The sequence below is a fragment of the Barbatula barbatula genome (genome assembly GCF_947034865.1).
Source record: "Barbatula barbatula genome assembly, chromosome: 8".
In the NCBI taxonomy this organism is placed as follows: Eukaryota; Metazoa; Chordata; class Actinopteri; order Cypriniformes; family Nemacheilidae; genus Barbatula; species Barbatula barbatula.
In genome coordinates, this window is record NC_136771.1 from 18,294,083 (window position 1) to 18,312,454 (window position 18,372).

At 38.5% G+C, this 18,372-nt stretch overlaps 1 protein-coding gene across 5 annotated transcripts in view; it reads left to right on the forward strand.

The window, feature by feature from the left end:
* Positions 1–18,372, forward strand: part of pax5 (paired box 5) — a 38,880-nt gene that overhangs the window by 13,500 nt on the left and 7,008 nt on the right. For 3 of the 5 annotated variants that reach the window (XM_079462337.1, XM_079462338.1, XM_079462339.1), the window contains 4 exons: positions 533–658; positions 6,895–7,070; positions 12,676–12,805; positions 16,871–16,972. In XM_079462337.1, the coding sequence (XP_079318463.1) occupies positions 533–658; positions 6,895–7,070; positions 12,676–12,805; positions 16,871–16,972 (534 nt within the window). The remainder of the gene's footprint in view (positions 1–532; positions 659–6,894; positions 7,071–12,675; positions 12,806–16,870; positions 16,973–18,372) is intronic. The other 2 variants (XM_079462340.1, XM_079462341.1) reach the window with 1 other exon arrangement.

The following is an 18,372-nucleotide window of genomic DNA, read 5'->3' on the forward strand; positions in this document are numbered from 1 at the left end:
ATTTTAGCACAGTCTGTTGGGATGTGGGATTAGCCTCATCTCTACACCTTACTGTCCCCTTGGGGCCACTGTACTGTCACTCAGGCTGTACATCAGCTGACAGGAAATGAGATAAAGAAGGCCGAGAGGGAATGAAGGGTTGACGGAGAGAAGGCTTTGTGCCCTCGTCCCCTACTGCGAAGACCTCGCAGACAGCCAGACATGTCGAAAAGCTGTTAGCTTGTTAGCGTCTTCTCCTTTGGCGGTAGCACGTTGGCAAAATAGAGAAGCAGCTGGTTTGGTGAAAGGCCTTTGGCAGGAAAATGCCGGGCCAAGAACCACGAAAAGAAAACAGTTGCACAAGAACACACTTTACATACTTAACAACCTGTTGATGTGTTGAGATCTTCAGCTAGTCGCATAAAATCCAATTCTGTCAAGATCAAAATATATAAATCATATTTTACACATTATAACAAATTTCTTGAGCATCAAATGCACAACCTTTGCATTGTTTGCACTAAAATGTCTGTACATATCTGTACATTTCTAGCCTCTACGGTGGCAGTGACCCAAGTGTCTGCCGTAACCAGCGACGCCGCAGGCTCCTCCTACTCCATCAGTGGAATTCTTGGAATTAGCTCACCTGCCGATGCAAGCAAACGGAAAAGAGACGAAAGTAAGTCTGCTTCTGTTTACCCATTGAAAAGACTAGGTTTTGATTATATGTTCGCCTTGTTTATTTCAGAGAATTAGGCTGCTAAAATGCTACAGTTTAGATTAGGTTAGTTTTGTAAAGTACAATGCTCTAATGAGACATTGTGGCTACCAACGACAAAACAGAACAAAAAATCACTTACATCTCAAAATACAACCAATTCTTTCTTTCATTCCTATGCATATCCCAGCATCAGCACACACACGCATTCACATGCACACATGCGCCCAGATGGAAGTTGCTGCACATTGACAGATGCATCAGAGTAGGAGGGGGATTGGAAACCACTGGCACATCTTAGATAAACATCTCTATCCAGGGGAGGCACAGTGTGTGCAAGTGAATGTGCACACGTTTGTGTTTGCACACGTGTCTATTAAAAAGCCATTGCTTGGCAGACCCCTGCAGTACATGAGGGAACTCCAGATGTCTTTGACTTACACGCACACACCCCCCGAAAATAAGAGTTAAAAAATTGCCAGACGATAACAAGAGGAGGTTCCTGTCTGGTTGGTGTCGACACCTCAGTTTTGCTTCAGCATAGAAATTCTATACAGACAGTTTTAACTGCAAAAATATAAATAAACGTTATGTTGCCCCCGACTTAACTTCCGGTAGATCCCTGCAAAGAATCAATAACTGTTGAGTAGTTTTAATGTAATGGGTTTCTCAACAGTGAAAAGCGGTGAATGGGAGACTATCACAAATATAATTTTTGCATTCTCATTTGCTCAAATAGAAAAAGAAAAACTCAATAATAGTGTTCACGACATTTAACAAAATGACAAAGGTCAAGTCAATTCTTTTGTAATTTGATGCAGAGGGAATATAATACAAAGAGTAGTGATATACCTACATAAATGTTTCTAAAAAATGAAAATATAAAATACTTATAATGCAGATGACCGTTGAACGCGTTATCACAGTCTTGTGAAAAAGGTCAATTTAATACAGTTAATAATACAACAAACAATTAATATAAATTGTTACATTATAACCAAACATAGACCGGAAGTTAACTTCAGGCAAGGCGTGTGCGTCTGTTGAAACCTTCTATAAAGTTGTATAGACTCTTGAGTTGTCTCTCAGGTCTGGTCCAGATTAACTTTCTGTTATAGATTTTTAGTACTAAAGTCTTAGAACAAAATAGAACCAACAGTCAATTTTCCAACTGAATTTAAACGCTAAATGAACATCCTGAAACGGGAAGTGCTTCTGGACCAGTGTATAACCTTGAAATGAAACTGGTGCAACTTTACAGAAGACTTGCAAATCTGCCGCTTCTGCATATTTCCTTATAAAAAATACAATATCTGCTATGACTTTTTACCAAGGAGGACTTCCCAAGAAGAAGGTTATACTCAGATTTGTCAGGTTTCGTTCACTGTGTACATATTTGTCTCAAAATACATTTAGCTCTACGCACACACATACACACACAAACATCACCGTTCATCCAAGCACCAATTAGGCGGACGTCTGCCACTTTAATTAATGCAACACATCACATCCAGCAGAGAGGGAGGGGCCGCTAAATGAATTTGTGTGTTTAATTGACACGGTGAAACTGCGGGTGGTCAGCGCTACGATGTTTAGCCGTGCTCACGGCGAGAGGCGTCCTCACGGGTTTACTAAATGCATAAAGTAACATGACGGATAGTTTGGCAGCTAGCGTGCTGCTTGTAAATCTAGCATGCATACGATAAGGAGGGCTGCAGTAAGAAGAAGTAAAAAATTAAATAAAGAGGTTTTCATGAGCATCACTAAGCTGTGTCTATGTAATACTATAAAATTTGCGGGTTGAATGGCAGCGGTTTAGAAAAGGGAGAGGGGAAAAGAAAATGTGTGGTTAGTGAAGCAGGACGCCACGACTCGCAGCTGCACGCAAGCGGGAAAGAAGCTAACAGGGGGCTTGGATGGCTTAGTGTGTGCGTCTGGTGTATATATGTGTTTTGGGAAAGCCCAGTGATGACCTTTGACCGAGGGGAAGTGATCTGAAAGGGAGAACTTGACTTGAGGGGCCTCCAGAACAGAAGCCTTGTGTCTGCCCATTATCTCTGAATGGAGGAGGAAAGGAAGAACGAGATAAAGAAAGACAGAAGGTCTGTGGTATGGGGCAGAGGGTTTGGGAATATGTTTCATTGGCTCATACAGGAATAAAGAAAACTTTATTCTAATGTATCAGACGCTTAAAAGGTAAACAAATGAAATCGTGTTGTGTAGAGTGCATACCTTTGCGGCCCCAAAATAAAGCCTTTTAATCTTAAACTTCGAATTTTTATTAAATCAAAAACCCTTTTAGTGAAACAATGCTTGAAGTCATGGTCTTATTGTTGTGATGTTTGGTTGCATTATCTATGATAAATTTCCATATTTCATATAATGCCACAAAATCTGTGGTCCCCCTGGATCCATCTAGATGTGATCTAAAGATGCCTTGCAAAACAATGCAAAAATATTTTGTTGAATTTAACAGAATAAGCCAAACGCAGATCTCAAATGAGACTGTTTTTTAGGTATGACAAGATTTAGATGGGATGTTTCCAATAATACATGACGTCCTCTGCGGTTTTTCACTTCTTGTTCAAGTTTAATTTCAGTCAGTTTTATCTCTGTTCATTTGGTGGAATAATCTAAATGGGGAAGAGAACATTTTTTATATATTGAGGAGATTGTGAAGAGGTGGGAGGGGAGATAGGGGATATATGATAACAGTGGGATTTGTTAAAGGCTTTTTCTTTTTAGACACACATACTTTGATCTCTCAAGGTTGACACACACACGCACACATACATACAAACACCATGTGTATCAAGTGCAATAGGAATCTACCAGGTCATTTTTTCTACCCCCAAAAACCTTCAAAGAGAGAGTGTGTTAGAGTGAGAGAATGAGAGAGAGAGAGAGAGAGAGAAAGAGAGGGCACAACGGTGATCTCATTGTTGCTATTGTCTCTGCCTTTGAAGCGAGGAAGGGAAGATGCCTTTCCTCCCATTTTTTCTCTGTTTGGGCCGGGGTGAATGGTGGGGTTAACCCAGAATGCAGCTGGGTGGCATTGTGTCTGTTACAGAGAGTGCTTTCCTATAGCAGGTTCAGAGGCGGAAAGACAAAGGGCAGCAAAACACCGGCCAACATCTGAATACCTTTGACCATTGTGTGGGTGTGTGTTTGTGAGGTCTGAAACCTAATGCAAGGAAGGTTGGTTACCCATGATGCCGGTATGGTGTGTTTGTTTAAATCTGGTGAAAAATAGCTTTATTGTTGACCGCTCGCTTTCTCTCTCTTTTGCTCTGATATGGCTGAGTGGGCTTTCAGATCTGTCAAAAATTGCATTTCACACACGAAGGCTGACGCTGTGAAACACTGTCATTTACACACATCACAAACACAACTACTCACAGATATACACACATCTGTGTAATAGTAACAACAGCAGAAGTCCAGAAAATTATTTTGACACTTTGTGGCATACACATGTACACACACTCATGCTTTTAAGATATGAATCAGTGCTCATACGTTTTTTTCTCAGAAAGATGTCAATGCTCGTCCCTCCAGATGTAACAGTGGGGTCCAAAAGACCACCTTGAAAATCTGGTCATTTTTAATTTGAGATGCGAAAAAGTCATGATGTCAAAAAGAATATGGCTGCTAAAAGATTAATCCCATTCAGAATAAACGTTTGTGTTTACATTGTAGATGTCTGTGTACTATTTTATTTGTATTTATAAATACATGTATGCATATATTTATGAAAAATATAAAAATGTATAAACGTTTTTTAATTATTGGTAAATATAATTAAATACATCTAAATATTCCCTAAATATATATGAATGTATGTGTACGTTTTTGTGTTATACAGTATAAATACAAAATGAATATGCACAGTACAGAGACACATATTATGTAAACACAAACTTTTATTCTGGATGCGATTAATCACGATTAATCAATTGACAAAAAATCATTTAGACTGAAATATTTCAGATGTAGACAAATAGTGGCACTGATCATGGCAATTTAAGATCAGATTTACTTGATTCCATTAAACCCCGTAAGATTTTCTTTAGAAGATCATGATGGAAAACACTATCTAAAATATAACATTATTTTGATAATGAAATTGATTTCCAAAATAAGTCTTTCCACGCAAAATAAGTCTTTCCACGCAAAATAAGTCTTTTCACGCAAAATAAGTCTTTTCACGCAAAATAAGTCTTTCCGCATTTGGATTAAAACTGGAAAACACGTATATAAGCACACAATACACTCCAGAGAGTGTCATCTTCAAAACTACACATTCTACCAAGATATGTCTGCAAGTGGACACTTTTAGTGTGTGTGTGTGTGTGTGGGGGTGTGTGTGTGTGTGTGTGGTCAGTTGACGGTCTTTGAGAAGAGTGGAAAGCAATAAACCTGCTGAAATGGTGCCATCTCACAGACATGATTGATCAATTGAATTCTATCAGACACACTGACCGCTGGATTAAGAGGGTCAAAACACTGGAGATCATACACTCACTCTCCATGTGTTCTGTCTGTGTGTGAGTGTGACCATTTAAGCTTTGTTGAGGTAAGTCTTGGCGTTGAGGTGTATTAAAGACACGTGGGACCTGCGCTCTATCACCCAGTCTGCGACTAGCTGATCGTTCTTTCAAATAACCACGGACTGTGATAAACTGGATCTAAATTCACATTCAAATAGATCGATTTCTGTGTTCAAATGAAGGAGGAAAGGGAATGTTTGGATAGCTGCTTTGTCTGCCTGTCATTTTATCCTTTTACCTGTCCATCTCTCTCTCTCTATATATCTCTCTCTTTCGTTTTGAGGGGATTGCGCTGCCCTCTGACTCAAACTCCCAAGAATAACCTCTCAGAGGCATTTTGAAGAAATGAATTGGCTCTATATCAGGGATTTTGGTTTCTATTCTTCTTTTTACATCCCTCTCTATCCCCCTCTCTCTCTTTTACTCTCCCTGTAATCATTTGAGGGCTGTAGCTTTCTCAGCTCTTATAATTGTCTCTTCAGAAACTCAACAGCCCAGTAATAACTGACTCGCATGCTGCCTCAACACTCGCTCGGAGAGGACGCGAGTCTGGGAATCTGTGTTCGTGTCTTGTGTGGTTGTATCTCTGTGTATTACGTTGTATAAAAGTCAGCTTCTCAAATCATGCGCTCAGGATCATACTGTAATATGTTTTTTAATGTTTGACTAGTCATTTCAGACATTTCATTAAGAATATTATTTATTGTTAGCATGCAGGGTTTTCCTGAAACTATATACAATATGAGAATACTATATCTTGAGGAATACCTAAGAAGAAATAAGAAAATATAGAAATAAAAGTTTGGTCACTATTACTCACTCTCGTATGGTTTTGAACCTGTATGACTTTCTTCTGTTGAAGACAAAAAGAGGATTTTGAAGAATTTTACTGGTATTTGACTTGTCCTTTTTATCCAAAGCATCTCAAAGTACAACATAGGCTTCTCCTTGAAAGAAAATTCTAACCACTAATGTTGACTTTGCCAGTGCCATTCCTCACCAATAAGACTACACATTTAAAACATTCTTACTTTTTTTACCACGATAATCATACTTATTTTACATGCTGGGTAATTCATATGAATTCGTACAATGTGGATAATACAAAAACATATGATTATTGAAAAAAGGAATACTGAAGCCCCTCCCCTAACCCAACTGTCACTGGCATAAAAGCAAATCATACTAAAACGAACGATTACGATCGTACGAATTAGCCACTTCGTAAAAAAACGTACAAATTCATGTCAGATTATATGGTCCCTTTTCACTGAAAATCTTCTCTGTTAAAAACAGTTTCAAAAACGTTTTTCGAATAGTAATAGAAAGACCATAAAATCAAATGTACATATATTAAAATGCACATGTGTTTGACGTTAGATTTGTAGTCTATTTCTTTTAAGTTGACTTTTTTTCATAAATTCTTAAAGAACCGGTAATATTTAGTAAAATTACAGTTATTTTACGTTATCATTCATATCATCAGTTATCATGAGTCTGTGAAAACGAATTAGATTTTCTATTGCGAAAAAGTAATATGGCATCACCACAACTTGAGGATGAGTAAATAATTACAAAACTTTCATTCATGTATGAACTATTGTTTTAGTCTGTTTTGTTTTATTTTAAAAACTTCCATCTTTTCAGCTCTCCTGGACTCTCCCTTGGCCAATGGCCACGGCCACTCGGGGCGGGACTTCCTGCGCAAGCAGATGCGAGGAGACCTCTTCACGCCACAACAGCTCGAGGTATTGGACCATGTCTTTGATCGACAGCACTTTCCTGAAATTCACCCTGACAACATCAGCAACAAGCCCGCCCAGGTAAGGGCTGGGGGGTGGGAGTGTGTACCTGCCAGGGTGGTGGTGTGCACCTCCAAAGAAAGCTCATGCTTGCCCTCGCCTGTCTGCCAGTTTTGCTTGACCTCGTCCCAGCTCTGCTGTTGACCTGCATACCCTCACTGAACCTAACAAACCTGACCTTTCACCTCTCTGAGTTTATGCTGGGGCCTTGACCCCACTGGTGCCGACGTGTCCTCTATAGAGGTTTTTGGCTGAGGTTAAGTCCCAGGATTGCGTTGAGGTTTAGGGTTAAGTAGTAAGCACTTGTTCATTACTTCACAAAAGTTATACCACCATAGGTGGGTGCATCAGATGTATTATTCTTGTTTATAAAAACATATTTAATGTAACATAAGGGGGCGTTTCATTGATGTTTATAAGTGCATAAAAAGTAGTTTTTTGGTTCAAATTCTGCAATCTGCTACCATCCTAGTCAACATTTAGTGTTTTCAGTGTTAACAATGGACAGTTTACTTTGAATTGTTGTGTTGTGTGGCTTTGCTTTTGTACAGTACTACTCTTGATGCTTTTACTTGATTTTACTTAAACAAACAGCATAAAACTATAGCTATACACACAAACAGGCAATCACATGCCCCAAAACTGATCAGATGAATAGAAAGTCAAAGTTGTCAGTCAAAAGTCAAATGCAATCACCCTCGCATTCATTCATTCGCTCACACAAACAAGACCAGTGTCAGAGCTCTATAGACTTGTTTGAAAGACCCCATAATTCCTCTGTCCATTTCAGCACTGATCCCTGAGGCTGGCAAGGTCAAAGGCTACTGAGCAGGGCATTAACCTAAGGGTCAATCCACCTCCCCTGGATATGTGTGTGTGTGAGCCAGGTCTGTTGTGGCACAAGCGATCAGACAAATTGAGAATCTGGATCTCTCTTTTTCTTTGTTAGAAACGAGGGATATGCTAACCCGTCTTGTGTGGTTGACTGACAGGTTGTATTCCCTGCACTGACAGGTTAACCTGTGAGTGTGTTTGAGTGTGTTTATGGCTAGGACATGAACTTGGGACTTGATTTTGCTTTGCACTTTGCAATTGCATTCAAAATTTAAAGGTGTAGTTCACCCAAACATGAAAATAATTGTACCATTTACTCACCCTCATGCCACTCCAAAGCTGTATGACTTTCTTCTGTGTAACACAAAAAAGGCTATTTTGAAGATTGACTTACTTCTATTGTATGGACACAAAACCACATTTGACATTTCTCAAAATATCTTCTTTTATGTTCCACAGAAGAAAATGTTAACAGGTTTTGAACAGCACGAGGGTAAACAAATGATGACCACATTTTAATTTTTGGGTGAACTAAATCTGCGTTAATAGCTTTAATACATAAAAAATGTTGACAGAATTATTCTCCAACAAATGTTGCAATGCATCTAGCATAGTGTTTCTGTTGTAAAACTGACGTTATTACTGAAAGAACCAGTAAAGTGGACTTCCTATCATTACTATTAAATCCTGTCTTCAAATAATCTTTCAGAACAACGAGGTACAGTAGTAGTCCTATCTTATTTAAAATATCCCCAAAACTAAGTTGCAAAACCTGATTGTTACAAACTTCACAACTCCGATATCAAACAAATATCTTCACACCCCAGATTTATGCTAATGACATATTTGGTTTTCATAAGCGTGCTACATTCAGACAAGAGTTAGGTAGAATGTATGAATGGATTTGGCTGATAGGGGAGGGTCAGCTACTACAAGATATTGAAACTACATCATATGTGGCTAAAAAAACTGTAAAAAACGTGAGAATACAAACTCTAATGCCAACAGCATTGTCAGCATGTCGTATCTCCACCATAATTACATTTGTGCATTTGGCACATGCCTTTTTCCCAAAGCAACTTACAGTTATTTTAAATATGTGTGCTCCCTGGGAATTAAACCCAAGACCATTGCACTTTTATCTCAATTCTGTGCAGAAACATTCATTAGAAAAACTGCATTTGGGGTTTAGATTATTGGCTCAAAACTTAAGGCGAAAATTGGCACCAAAGCAAAGCAAAGATGGCAGAATTGTCGTAAATCGTGTATTTTCAGTGAATTGTGTGCCTGTTAGCATTAGCAACTGCCATTGAGATATAAAGGTGAATGGTTATAAAGAACTACATTATCCAGATTTTAATATTGAATCAATTAAATTGTATAGATTTTAATTTGTATATGCTATATTTCTGGTGCTGTAGCTACACTTGTTTATTTACATCATGTATGAGTATGCTGGCTAGAACATGAGGCTTTGTAACTACTTAAGTTATACACTGTACTGTACACTTTTATTAAGGGGTTGCTTTGGAAAGAAAGCATCTGTCAAGAATGTTAAACGTGGAATGTAAATGTATTCTCTTTATTCAACACTTATAGATGCCGGGTCATGGTATTCCTATCACATATCTATGGTGAAGTTATTTTTACCTTTCGTCATACTCTCCCCATCTCTTTTACATTTCTAGCCATATTATCCGTCTTTCCACTTCCGTTCTCATTTGCTCCCTCCATCTCTCAGTTTGTGGTGCTGGGGGGACCATTAGGCACTGGCAGATCTATTAATTAGTGTCCTGCACTTCACGGGGGAGCATATAAAACAGCGCTCACTCGTGAGAGTCATTTCATTTGAATTTCCTCTTTCCATCTCCTTACATTACGCCCGAGATACATCAACAGCCCAACAACCCTTACGCTGAACTAATTACCCAACCACACCAAGAGATATAGACGTAAAGAAACTATAGGGAATGAGCCAGGGCATACTGCTTTGCAGGGCATACTGCTTTGGTTCTTATACAAGAGACATGAGTTCAGCTTTCTGAAATTTAAAATAAAAACTGAATGTTTACTGTGTGAGAGCCACAGTTCTCTGCTCCAGAGGAGCACGCCAATAAATGCCTCCCTGCCAGTCAGACTCATTTAAAACTGCATGCACTGCTAAGTATCCCCCATCACTCTCTCTCTCTTTCTACCACACACACACACACACGGTGCAGTTTACATGCTCTTTCAGGAGACAATACATACAAGCAGAGGGAAAAAGAGAGAGAGAAAGATAGATGGAATTGGAGAGAGAAAGAGGCGCTGAGAGGAAATACTATTATGTAAATGCGGCTGCGGGTTGGGGTGAAATTATTTTGGTGTCGTGCGATTAGGGGCCTCATCTGTTATTGATGTGCGCAGACAGGAGAGCCATTACAGAGGGGCTGTGTCAAAGACGTCCCCCAAGAAAACGGCGACCCCAGAGAGGGAAAGCTAGAGAGATAGAAAAAGAAATGGAATACCAGTACGTTTTGGATAAAGTACATTGTTAATAAGTCAAAATCAAAAGCTCAAACTATTAACCTCTTTTCTACAAACCCCATTCCTTCACACCCAAAATGGGTTCTTTCACTCTGTTTATCTATCTCCCTACTTTGCTTGCTCTCTCTCAACGTCTGGCCTTCCTCCAATCTTTGCCCCAGCTGTGGTGTGTGCCATGTGCGTCTACATGTGAAATGTGTCTGTGTGCATCATGGATGCTGATGGGTTGCGTAGCTTTGGAATTGACAACATTTACAGGCTAAAATGAGAATCATCCATCTTCACTAGGCTGCTGTCAGAGGCAGGGCCAAACTTCATAATCCCCAATTACTACAGCTAACCTCCCCATCTACATACACACATGATGAGGGGGCGGGTGCGTGCCGCATAAATAAGGAGGAAATGCCTGTCTGAGACTGAATGACTGAAATACAGAGAAATGGACAGCAGTGGGAAGAAGTCAATGACGGAGAGAGAGAGAGAGAGAGAGAGAGAGAGAGAGAGAGAGAGAGAGTGGACGGCATAAACTGTGATTGGTAAGGTCACAGTCTACTGCCCTCGCTGTGGTGATGAGCACAGAGGTGTTTAAGAGGTCACTGCAATACACACATACACAAACAAACACCCTGCTTACTGTGAGTATTAGATAAGGATGAGAATCATAAGAAGTTTTACAGTTCAGATTCTGATTAAACTAAACAATTCCGGTTCCTGAACAATTATGTTAATGATTCTTTCAGTACTTTTGAGAATGAACTGCTAACAAAAACAATAGTATTTTTTAATTGAAGTTGCGATTCTTACATTAGAAATCGTCACTGCCTGGCTGTAACCTTGTCTCTCCAAAACTTTACAGGCAATGGAAAATCAAACACTGCATTTTGAATAATTGAACTGTATTGTCAAAGAAATTGACAAGCTGTTTTAAATGCTTTTTATTGGTTGAATATTTGCCAAACCCACTTACATACAAGTTTCCTCAAAAAATTATCATTCTTTTCAGCGCATCACTATTGTTATTCGCCATAGTTTTTCTTTCTCTCATTCTGTCTTCTGGACAAAACTTTGGAGCCTAACTAGTCTTGCCCCATTTGACATGGACCCATGAATGCGGTGTTAAATTGACCATTAATGTGTTAGCATCATACTAAACATGCGAACATCCATAGATACAAATTACCATATGCCACCTTAGCAGCTGTTTCTATATGCCGCTATGCATAGGTCATCTGCCATATTGGACTGAGTTGGCGTGTGGGTTTTCCTGTGGAATTGGGTCACTTTTTACAAATAGCTCTGGGTTAGGAGTGGACGTATTTTGTTATTTGCTGTTGTGTAAACTCAAACGTTATATTTGCTAAACCTACACATGATAACATTTAAAGGGTATCCCATTCTTGGGAATTTAAATTCCTGTGGTTTTCACATCTATGGCAGTACAGTATTGTGGCATTTAGCAACTTTGAGTGATGGGAGTGGGCCCTTCCAAGATGGTAGATACGTCTACGTGTCTTGAGGCATCTATTTCACACAGTATATCTAACATCATGTTTAATAATAGCATCATGTTAAAACATCATGTTAGCGTCCAAGTTTTGCCACTGCAAGCATGTCTTCTAAATGTCCTTAGAATGGAAATTATTTTGACCCAAAACGTTAAGACTCCTGTGGGTTAATTTTATTGTCCTTTTCACTTCTATTAAAAAGCATAAAGAGGTGGCATATATTTCCCAAAAAAAGTATTAAGAGCACAAGTTTACCCTCTGCAGCTTCACATAATGTTTAAAGTAGATGGTAACAGTCTGTAATGATGGGGAAGGTGTGACAGTGAGGATTTTGCTGGGGTTTAATCCACTTCTAATCAGGGTTATTAATAACCTCATTCAGGACTAAAACAGAAGTGACATCCACTTCCTAAATTCTGCCATCAAACCACATCCACACCTGAGTGACAAAACCCATTACCACCAATGGAAATGAATCACCCTGGATATGTGTGTGTGGGGGGGTATCATTGTAAGTTATTGGTCATGAAATCACGCAAGCAGGGTCAGTCTGGGGTCAGCCACATACTTCACCTGGACCTACACCACCGTTAGTCATTTAACCCTGACCACATCAATATCACACCGAATAGTTCACAAACTGTGAAGCATGTTTCCAATACCTGTGCAGAAAACACAAAGATGTGAACTAATGTATAATGTGATGTCATGGTGTGGATTTTCTCCCGTTGTAGCCATCTAATGAAATCTTTTTTCCATAGACGCCTGATTACTCAGCCATGGCATCTCTGGCTGGTGGATTGGAAGAGATGAAAAACAGTTTGGCCAATCAGACGGGAGCAGAGTTGGGTTCCACCCTTGCTGGACCTCAATCATATCCACTAGTGTCTGGTAAGCAAACTATGCAGTAGATTAACTAAATCTAAATAACTAAATATTCAACTAAATTAAGTCTTAAACTACATCGAAATAAGTAAGTGATTGGTTGAATAACTGAAGTTAAAATGATGAATGAATTTAATATGTTCCATTTTCATTTGGGTATTGGGCTTGACTGTTTTACATTATTTATAACTGAGAGAAAAATACAGAATGGGGCATGTCCCAAATAACTCAAGATGAAGAAAAACGTAAGGGCGTCCTAAACGGGGTGTGACTGTATTTAAAATAAATATAAATATATTTGTAAAATTCATTAAAAAAGTGTATACACTGTAACATATATCGTATAAAAACTAATATCATATTATCATGTTTTAATAATACCGCCCAAGGCCCACCCATGTAGATCAGTCAAAAATTACCATTAAAGTGCTGATCTGAGATCAGTTTGCCCTTTGAGAGGTTTGGACAATTCTAGGGGCCCTAAAAGGGTCCCTTTGGGGATCGCCAATATGTGGGCCCAGTGCTGACTCCACATAGGTGGCTTGAATTGAATAGTGCCCTGCCCCGACTGTTTTAAAAATGAAGTTGTGGATCAGCTTGCTGCAGGTTGCTCAGCTGTGAGGTGGGAGTGTTATCAGACCTGTTAAACAGTGCTCAGTGATTTAGATTCCGACTCTACATCCTGAGGGACATTGGAAGTGAATGGAGAGCTGTAATTACTATATACACGTCTCCTCCTCTCTCTCACTCTCTCACTGCATTGGGGAGTAAGGGAGCGCTAATTAAGAGCTGCTTGGACAGAAGCCCTAACGAGGGAATCATGGGATTGGGATTTGGGCACCATCTGACAAGGTAGAGCGAAACCTGTACATCCACCAGGTGTGTGTGCTGGGGGAAAGCATGAGAATGAATTATCTTTCACAATGGACCATGTGAAAAGACTGAAGAGTGGATTACTCATGTTTGCATAGTGTCGCCCCCTATTGGTAAATCACAAAGGAACAGTCTCCATTCTCATTTGTATATACTGTGTATACAAACACATTTAGACTTTAATGTATAAACTTTCAAAACAGAAAGAACAACTTCTATGTTGTTTTTCTGTTTAACGTATTTTTACATATTTAGGCTTACCCAACATGTAGGAAATGTATGTTAATATCAAGAAGTGTTACTCTTCTGCATACGTCTCAGTTTGTGTGCCTTTCATTATAGAGAGCACTGTAAATAATGGGAGAATTACCTTATGCCAGACTCAAACCTTTGTTGACAGGATGAGAACAACCCCAGCGCAATGCTTCAGAGTATGTTCGGTATACCCGGGAGGCATCCAATACATACAGTATGGCAGATTGTGCCAATGATTTGATCTCTTTTGGGTACCACAGGCAAGAAAACCTTTTTCTGTCTTCTTCATTCTTGTCTTCTGACAATGTCTCTCAGAGGACCAGTCCTTGTCTGCTCTTCGTCTGAAGAGTCCATCTCTCTGTCTGTCCCTCTCTGTCTTTCTCGCTGTTGCCCTGTCCACTGACCCAGAGTGGATTAGTATCCAGTCTTTACTAATGTATTTCTGTCTGCTTACACGGACGACTCTCCAACATGGCAACCCAGTAGAATAGTAAGAGAGAGAGACAGAGAGTGTGTTTCTGTACATGCTGACTTTCTCTTCAAGATGCAATTGGATATCTGTGTTTGCAGAGAATCGAGCTTCTGACTGTGCAGTTGCTAGCGTCAGGCTACAAGAAAGCTTTTGAGAATTAAATTCCTTTAAAACACTTTTCACACTCAGATTTGTTTAATAACAATGTTTAATTGTAGATGTAGATTCAGCATGCCTATACATGGAACATTCTTTAAAAAAAATCTATTTATAAAACATTTTCCAATTATAAAAATAATTTTCATAAAGTTTTTCATAAAGTACATGATTTTCTTTTCAGAAAAAGTTAAAATCTGTTACTTTGACTTAAAATCAACCACTGGCGTACTTGTACATTATATAGAAGAAAGCAACACCAGTCTTTTTTCCATTTAGCCTCTTTAACACATTCCTTTACCCATCTTCTATATAACCAGCACACTTTTTTAATCTGTGATAAAATGTTGAGCTTCCTCTCAACCCCCCCACCTGTGGGCCCTACGGGGCTTTAATCACTGGCTGTGTTGAAGGGGATGGATGAACTGAGTGTGATGCTGTTTATGATGATGAATGGGCTGCAGTCTACAGATCAGCGGCACTTGTAGACTGAGAGATGATTTACTCTGACAGCCATGTCATGTAGACTAATACAGTTATACATCCACACAACAGAAAGAGAGAGAGAGAGAGAGAGAGAGGGAGGAAATAAGATAAAGTGAGAGAGAACCTAATTTAGAAACTCCTCAGTGATTCTATAGAGAAATAGACGACAAGTTATATCCGTCATTGATATTTTTCATTAATCTATTTATATCTGCTTTTTAATAAACACTGATAATCTCCAGGGGGCCACCCCCGACCAGGCCCACGGAGCCCTGCGTCCATGAATGTGTCAATCAAAATCCTTTTCTCATATTCTCTGATCAATCAACAATTACTACTGTATTATTTTTAGTTTTTACAGAAACATTTGTTCCTCTTAAAATATTCCTATTCTTTATCAATACAACCTGGAGGCTTATGCTCTGGGCAGTGCCAATCCTAGACGTCTGGGGGCCCTAAGCAAACCTTTGTGGGGGCCCTTGTCATAGTTCAATTTTAATAAACATAACTGTTATTTTTATTTCTTATAGTTTACAATTTACACACTTAAATTAATTAAAACACAGACAAAAAAAACATTAAATTAACAGTTAGAACAATTAAGGATACAATTAAATTCACATTTTGATTCACGTGTATATAATTCTTTACCTCACAAATGCGGTGTGTTTTTACTAACCAAATGAGTGATTGACAAAAATAATGATAAATATAGCTAAGCATAGTTCTCTAAATTTGATGACACAAAAATGACATATCATCATGGGCAAACGAAATACAGTGGATTGGTGTGCATTATAGCCAAGACTCACAAGAATACTGCACAGTTGGGTTTGTGACTAGTCGTTCCCTATAAATGCTATTGAGCTATAAATAATGTCATATTTTGTGTATGAACTCATACAGTAGTAAAATATATTATTTACTAATAATATATAAAATAATAAAATAAATAATAAAAATAAAAGATTATTTGACAGTTTATTGTAATAAATATAAAAAATCTAAAAGGTGTGCATTAAAACGGACACCCACACGATCAATGTACAACTGTACAACCGATGACTGTAAGTAATTCCCTTTAAACGCTATTGAAGTTAACAACATGTAAATTAATTTATCCTAACTTTGGAGACTAAAAATACTAACTTTTGGTCCCTAAATTCAGACTATCGAACATCGCGTTGTTGCCGTTTTCTTGCTACATGTGGATAGTTCCGTTTTAAAGCCATGGCCATGGAAAGACGCATCATCACTTAATCGGTAGGGTTAAACAGGGTGTTACTAGTTTACTAAGCGCATATGGTGTCAGCTCTATGATTTAATAAGCATCCCCATAGATTTGAACTTCATTTGCTTTGCTGTGTGATCTCTTTATCAGTAGTCAAACTGTATTAGTATTTTATGTACCCTTATCACTTATAATGTGTTTCTTTTATAAATTTGCTGCACTTGGAAATGCACGCTGTTGCCATATTACATGCTAATAACATGCTTGTTACATGCTTACTATATATCACAGTTTAATTTAATAGTTAAAGTTCAGAAAATAAATCAGGGTCATAGCTACACTCTATAATTTTTCGATATGCTGAAATATTTAAGGTTTCTTCGAAAAGATGGAAGAAACTCAGCGCTCACATTACTCGGTTGACATTATTACAGCACAGTGTAAAAGGGTAAAAGACAATTTAGCTGTATAATTATAGATGAAATTGCTTTATAAGGGCTTGTAGTGACTGAGACAAGTCACTGAGAAGTCCGATCAATAAACTGTTCCCTGAAGAGTTCATTCTAATCATGCTGGAAATGGTCTTTTTTCGTTACAGGTCGTGACCTGGCCAGCACCACGCTTCCTGGTTACCCCCCTCATGTTCCTCCGACTGGACAGGGGAGTTACTCCACACCCTCCCTTACAGGAATGGTACCTGGTGAGTTTCACCTGCATGCAACACTACCGAACTTGATCTTTGGGGGCATCGATCAGTCAGCTCCTGTGCCAACCAGATGCCATTTTATCCAAGTGTCCTTCATAGTAGCTTGAATTCAACTTTTGTTGGTTCGATACTGCAAAACACTGTACACATTCATTACCATATTGATTAAAATGGACCTTTTAACAAAACATGACATTTTAACAAGACACCAAGTTGGCAAAAAAATATCTAATTCTCATACATGTGACAACCTCACTCTTTCTCTGCCTCCCTGTTATAGCTGCTCTCCCAAACCCCCTCCCTTCACCTTTGCTTTATTTCAGTTGAGGTCCCAGTGGGAGGGGGTCTTGTCTTTGCCACTTCCTGTCTCCCCCCATCTGCCAGGCTGACAGCACTCCCAGGGGGTTGTGGGATGGAGGAGGGTGGGGAGGTTTGTTGGGTGGTTGGCAGAGTGTAGGGCGGGTGGGCTGGCTTTGAGTCTTCAGCTTGTGGCTGGACTATTAGACCCTAGTCACACAGCTGTCCCTTCTCAACATCAGTAATTTGTTTTTAATGAGAATCATCGCTGACCCTTGACTAATTCATTCATTCTTCTGCAGTCTCCCTCAGCCTGCTTTCTTTTAGCGATTTTTTAATCCATGAGAAATACACGTGGATTCTTTACCTGGCGTATTCACATTTACAAAAAAGGCATGTCGAGGCCTCTACACATTGACTACTGCTATTGCCATACAAACACACTGTGAAAAACAATAATATTCTGGCAGCTGTGGTGTAAAATAAAATGTTTATGTTATTTTATACCCGACTTGTAAATTGGCAAATTTCTATTTCCGTAATTTTTCTTCAAAACTGTGGCAGTTCTGTAAAACAAAACAGTAAAATTCTGTAAAATTTAAATTATTTTTTACAGTATATTCTTAAAAGTTATACTAAAAAGAAATGTTATAGAACCTTTATTTGTAATGTGTATGTGACTATAGAACTTATGTGACTCATTTGAAATACACTGCATAATACATTTATAATAACTTAATAATAAATTACTTATATTTTATATTATATTTAAAAACTATAAAGCTGGAAAAACTTTAGAGGAAAAATTATTCTGTTTCTAAATTAACTATTTATTGGTATTTGGTTAAGCAGACCAACATTCTTGTTTCATTCTGTGAACCACTTCCAACAATTTTCCAAATAAAAATGTTTTTTTCAATATGCATTTATTTGCAGAAAATGAAAACTGGACAAAATAACAAAAATACCAAGAACATGTTTTATTGATTAATTTAAGAAATTGTAGAAAAAGTAATTTCCTTCCAGAGCTGTCTCTGCTTGCTTAACTTTCGGCTGAACTAGAAGAATAATGCACTCATGACATGAATAAAAATACA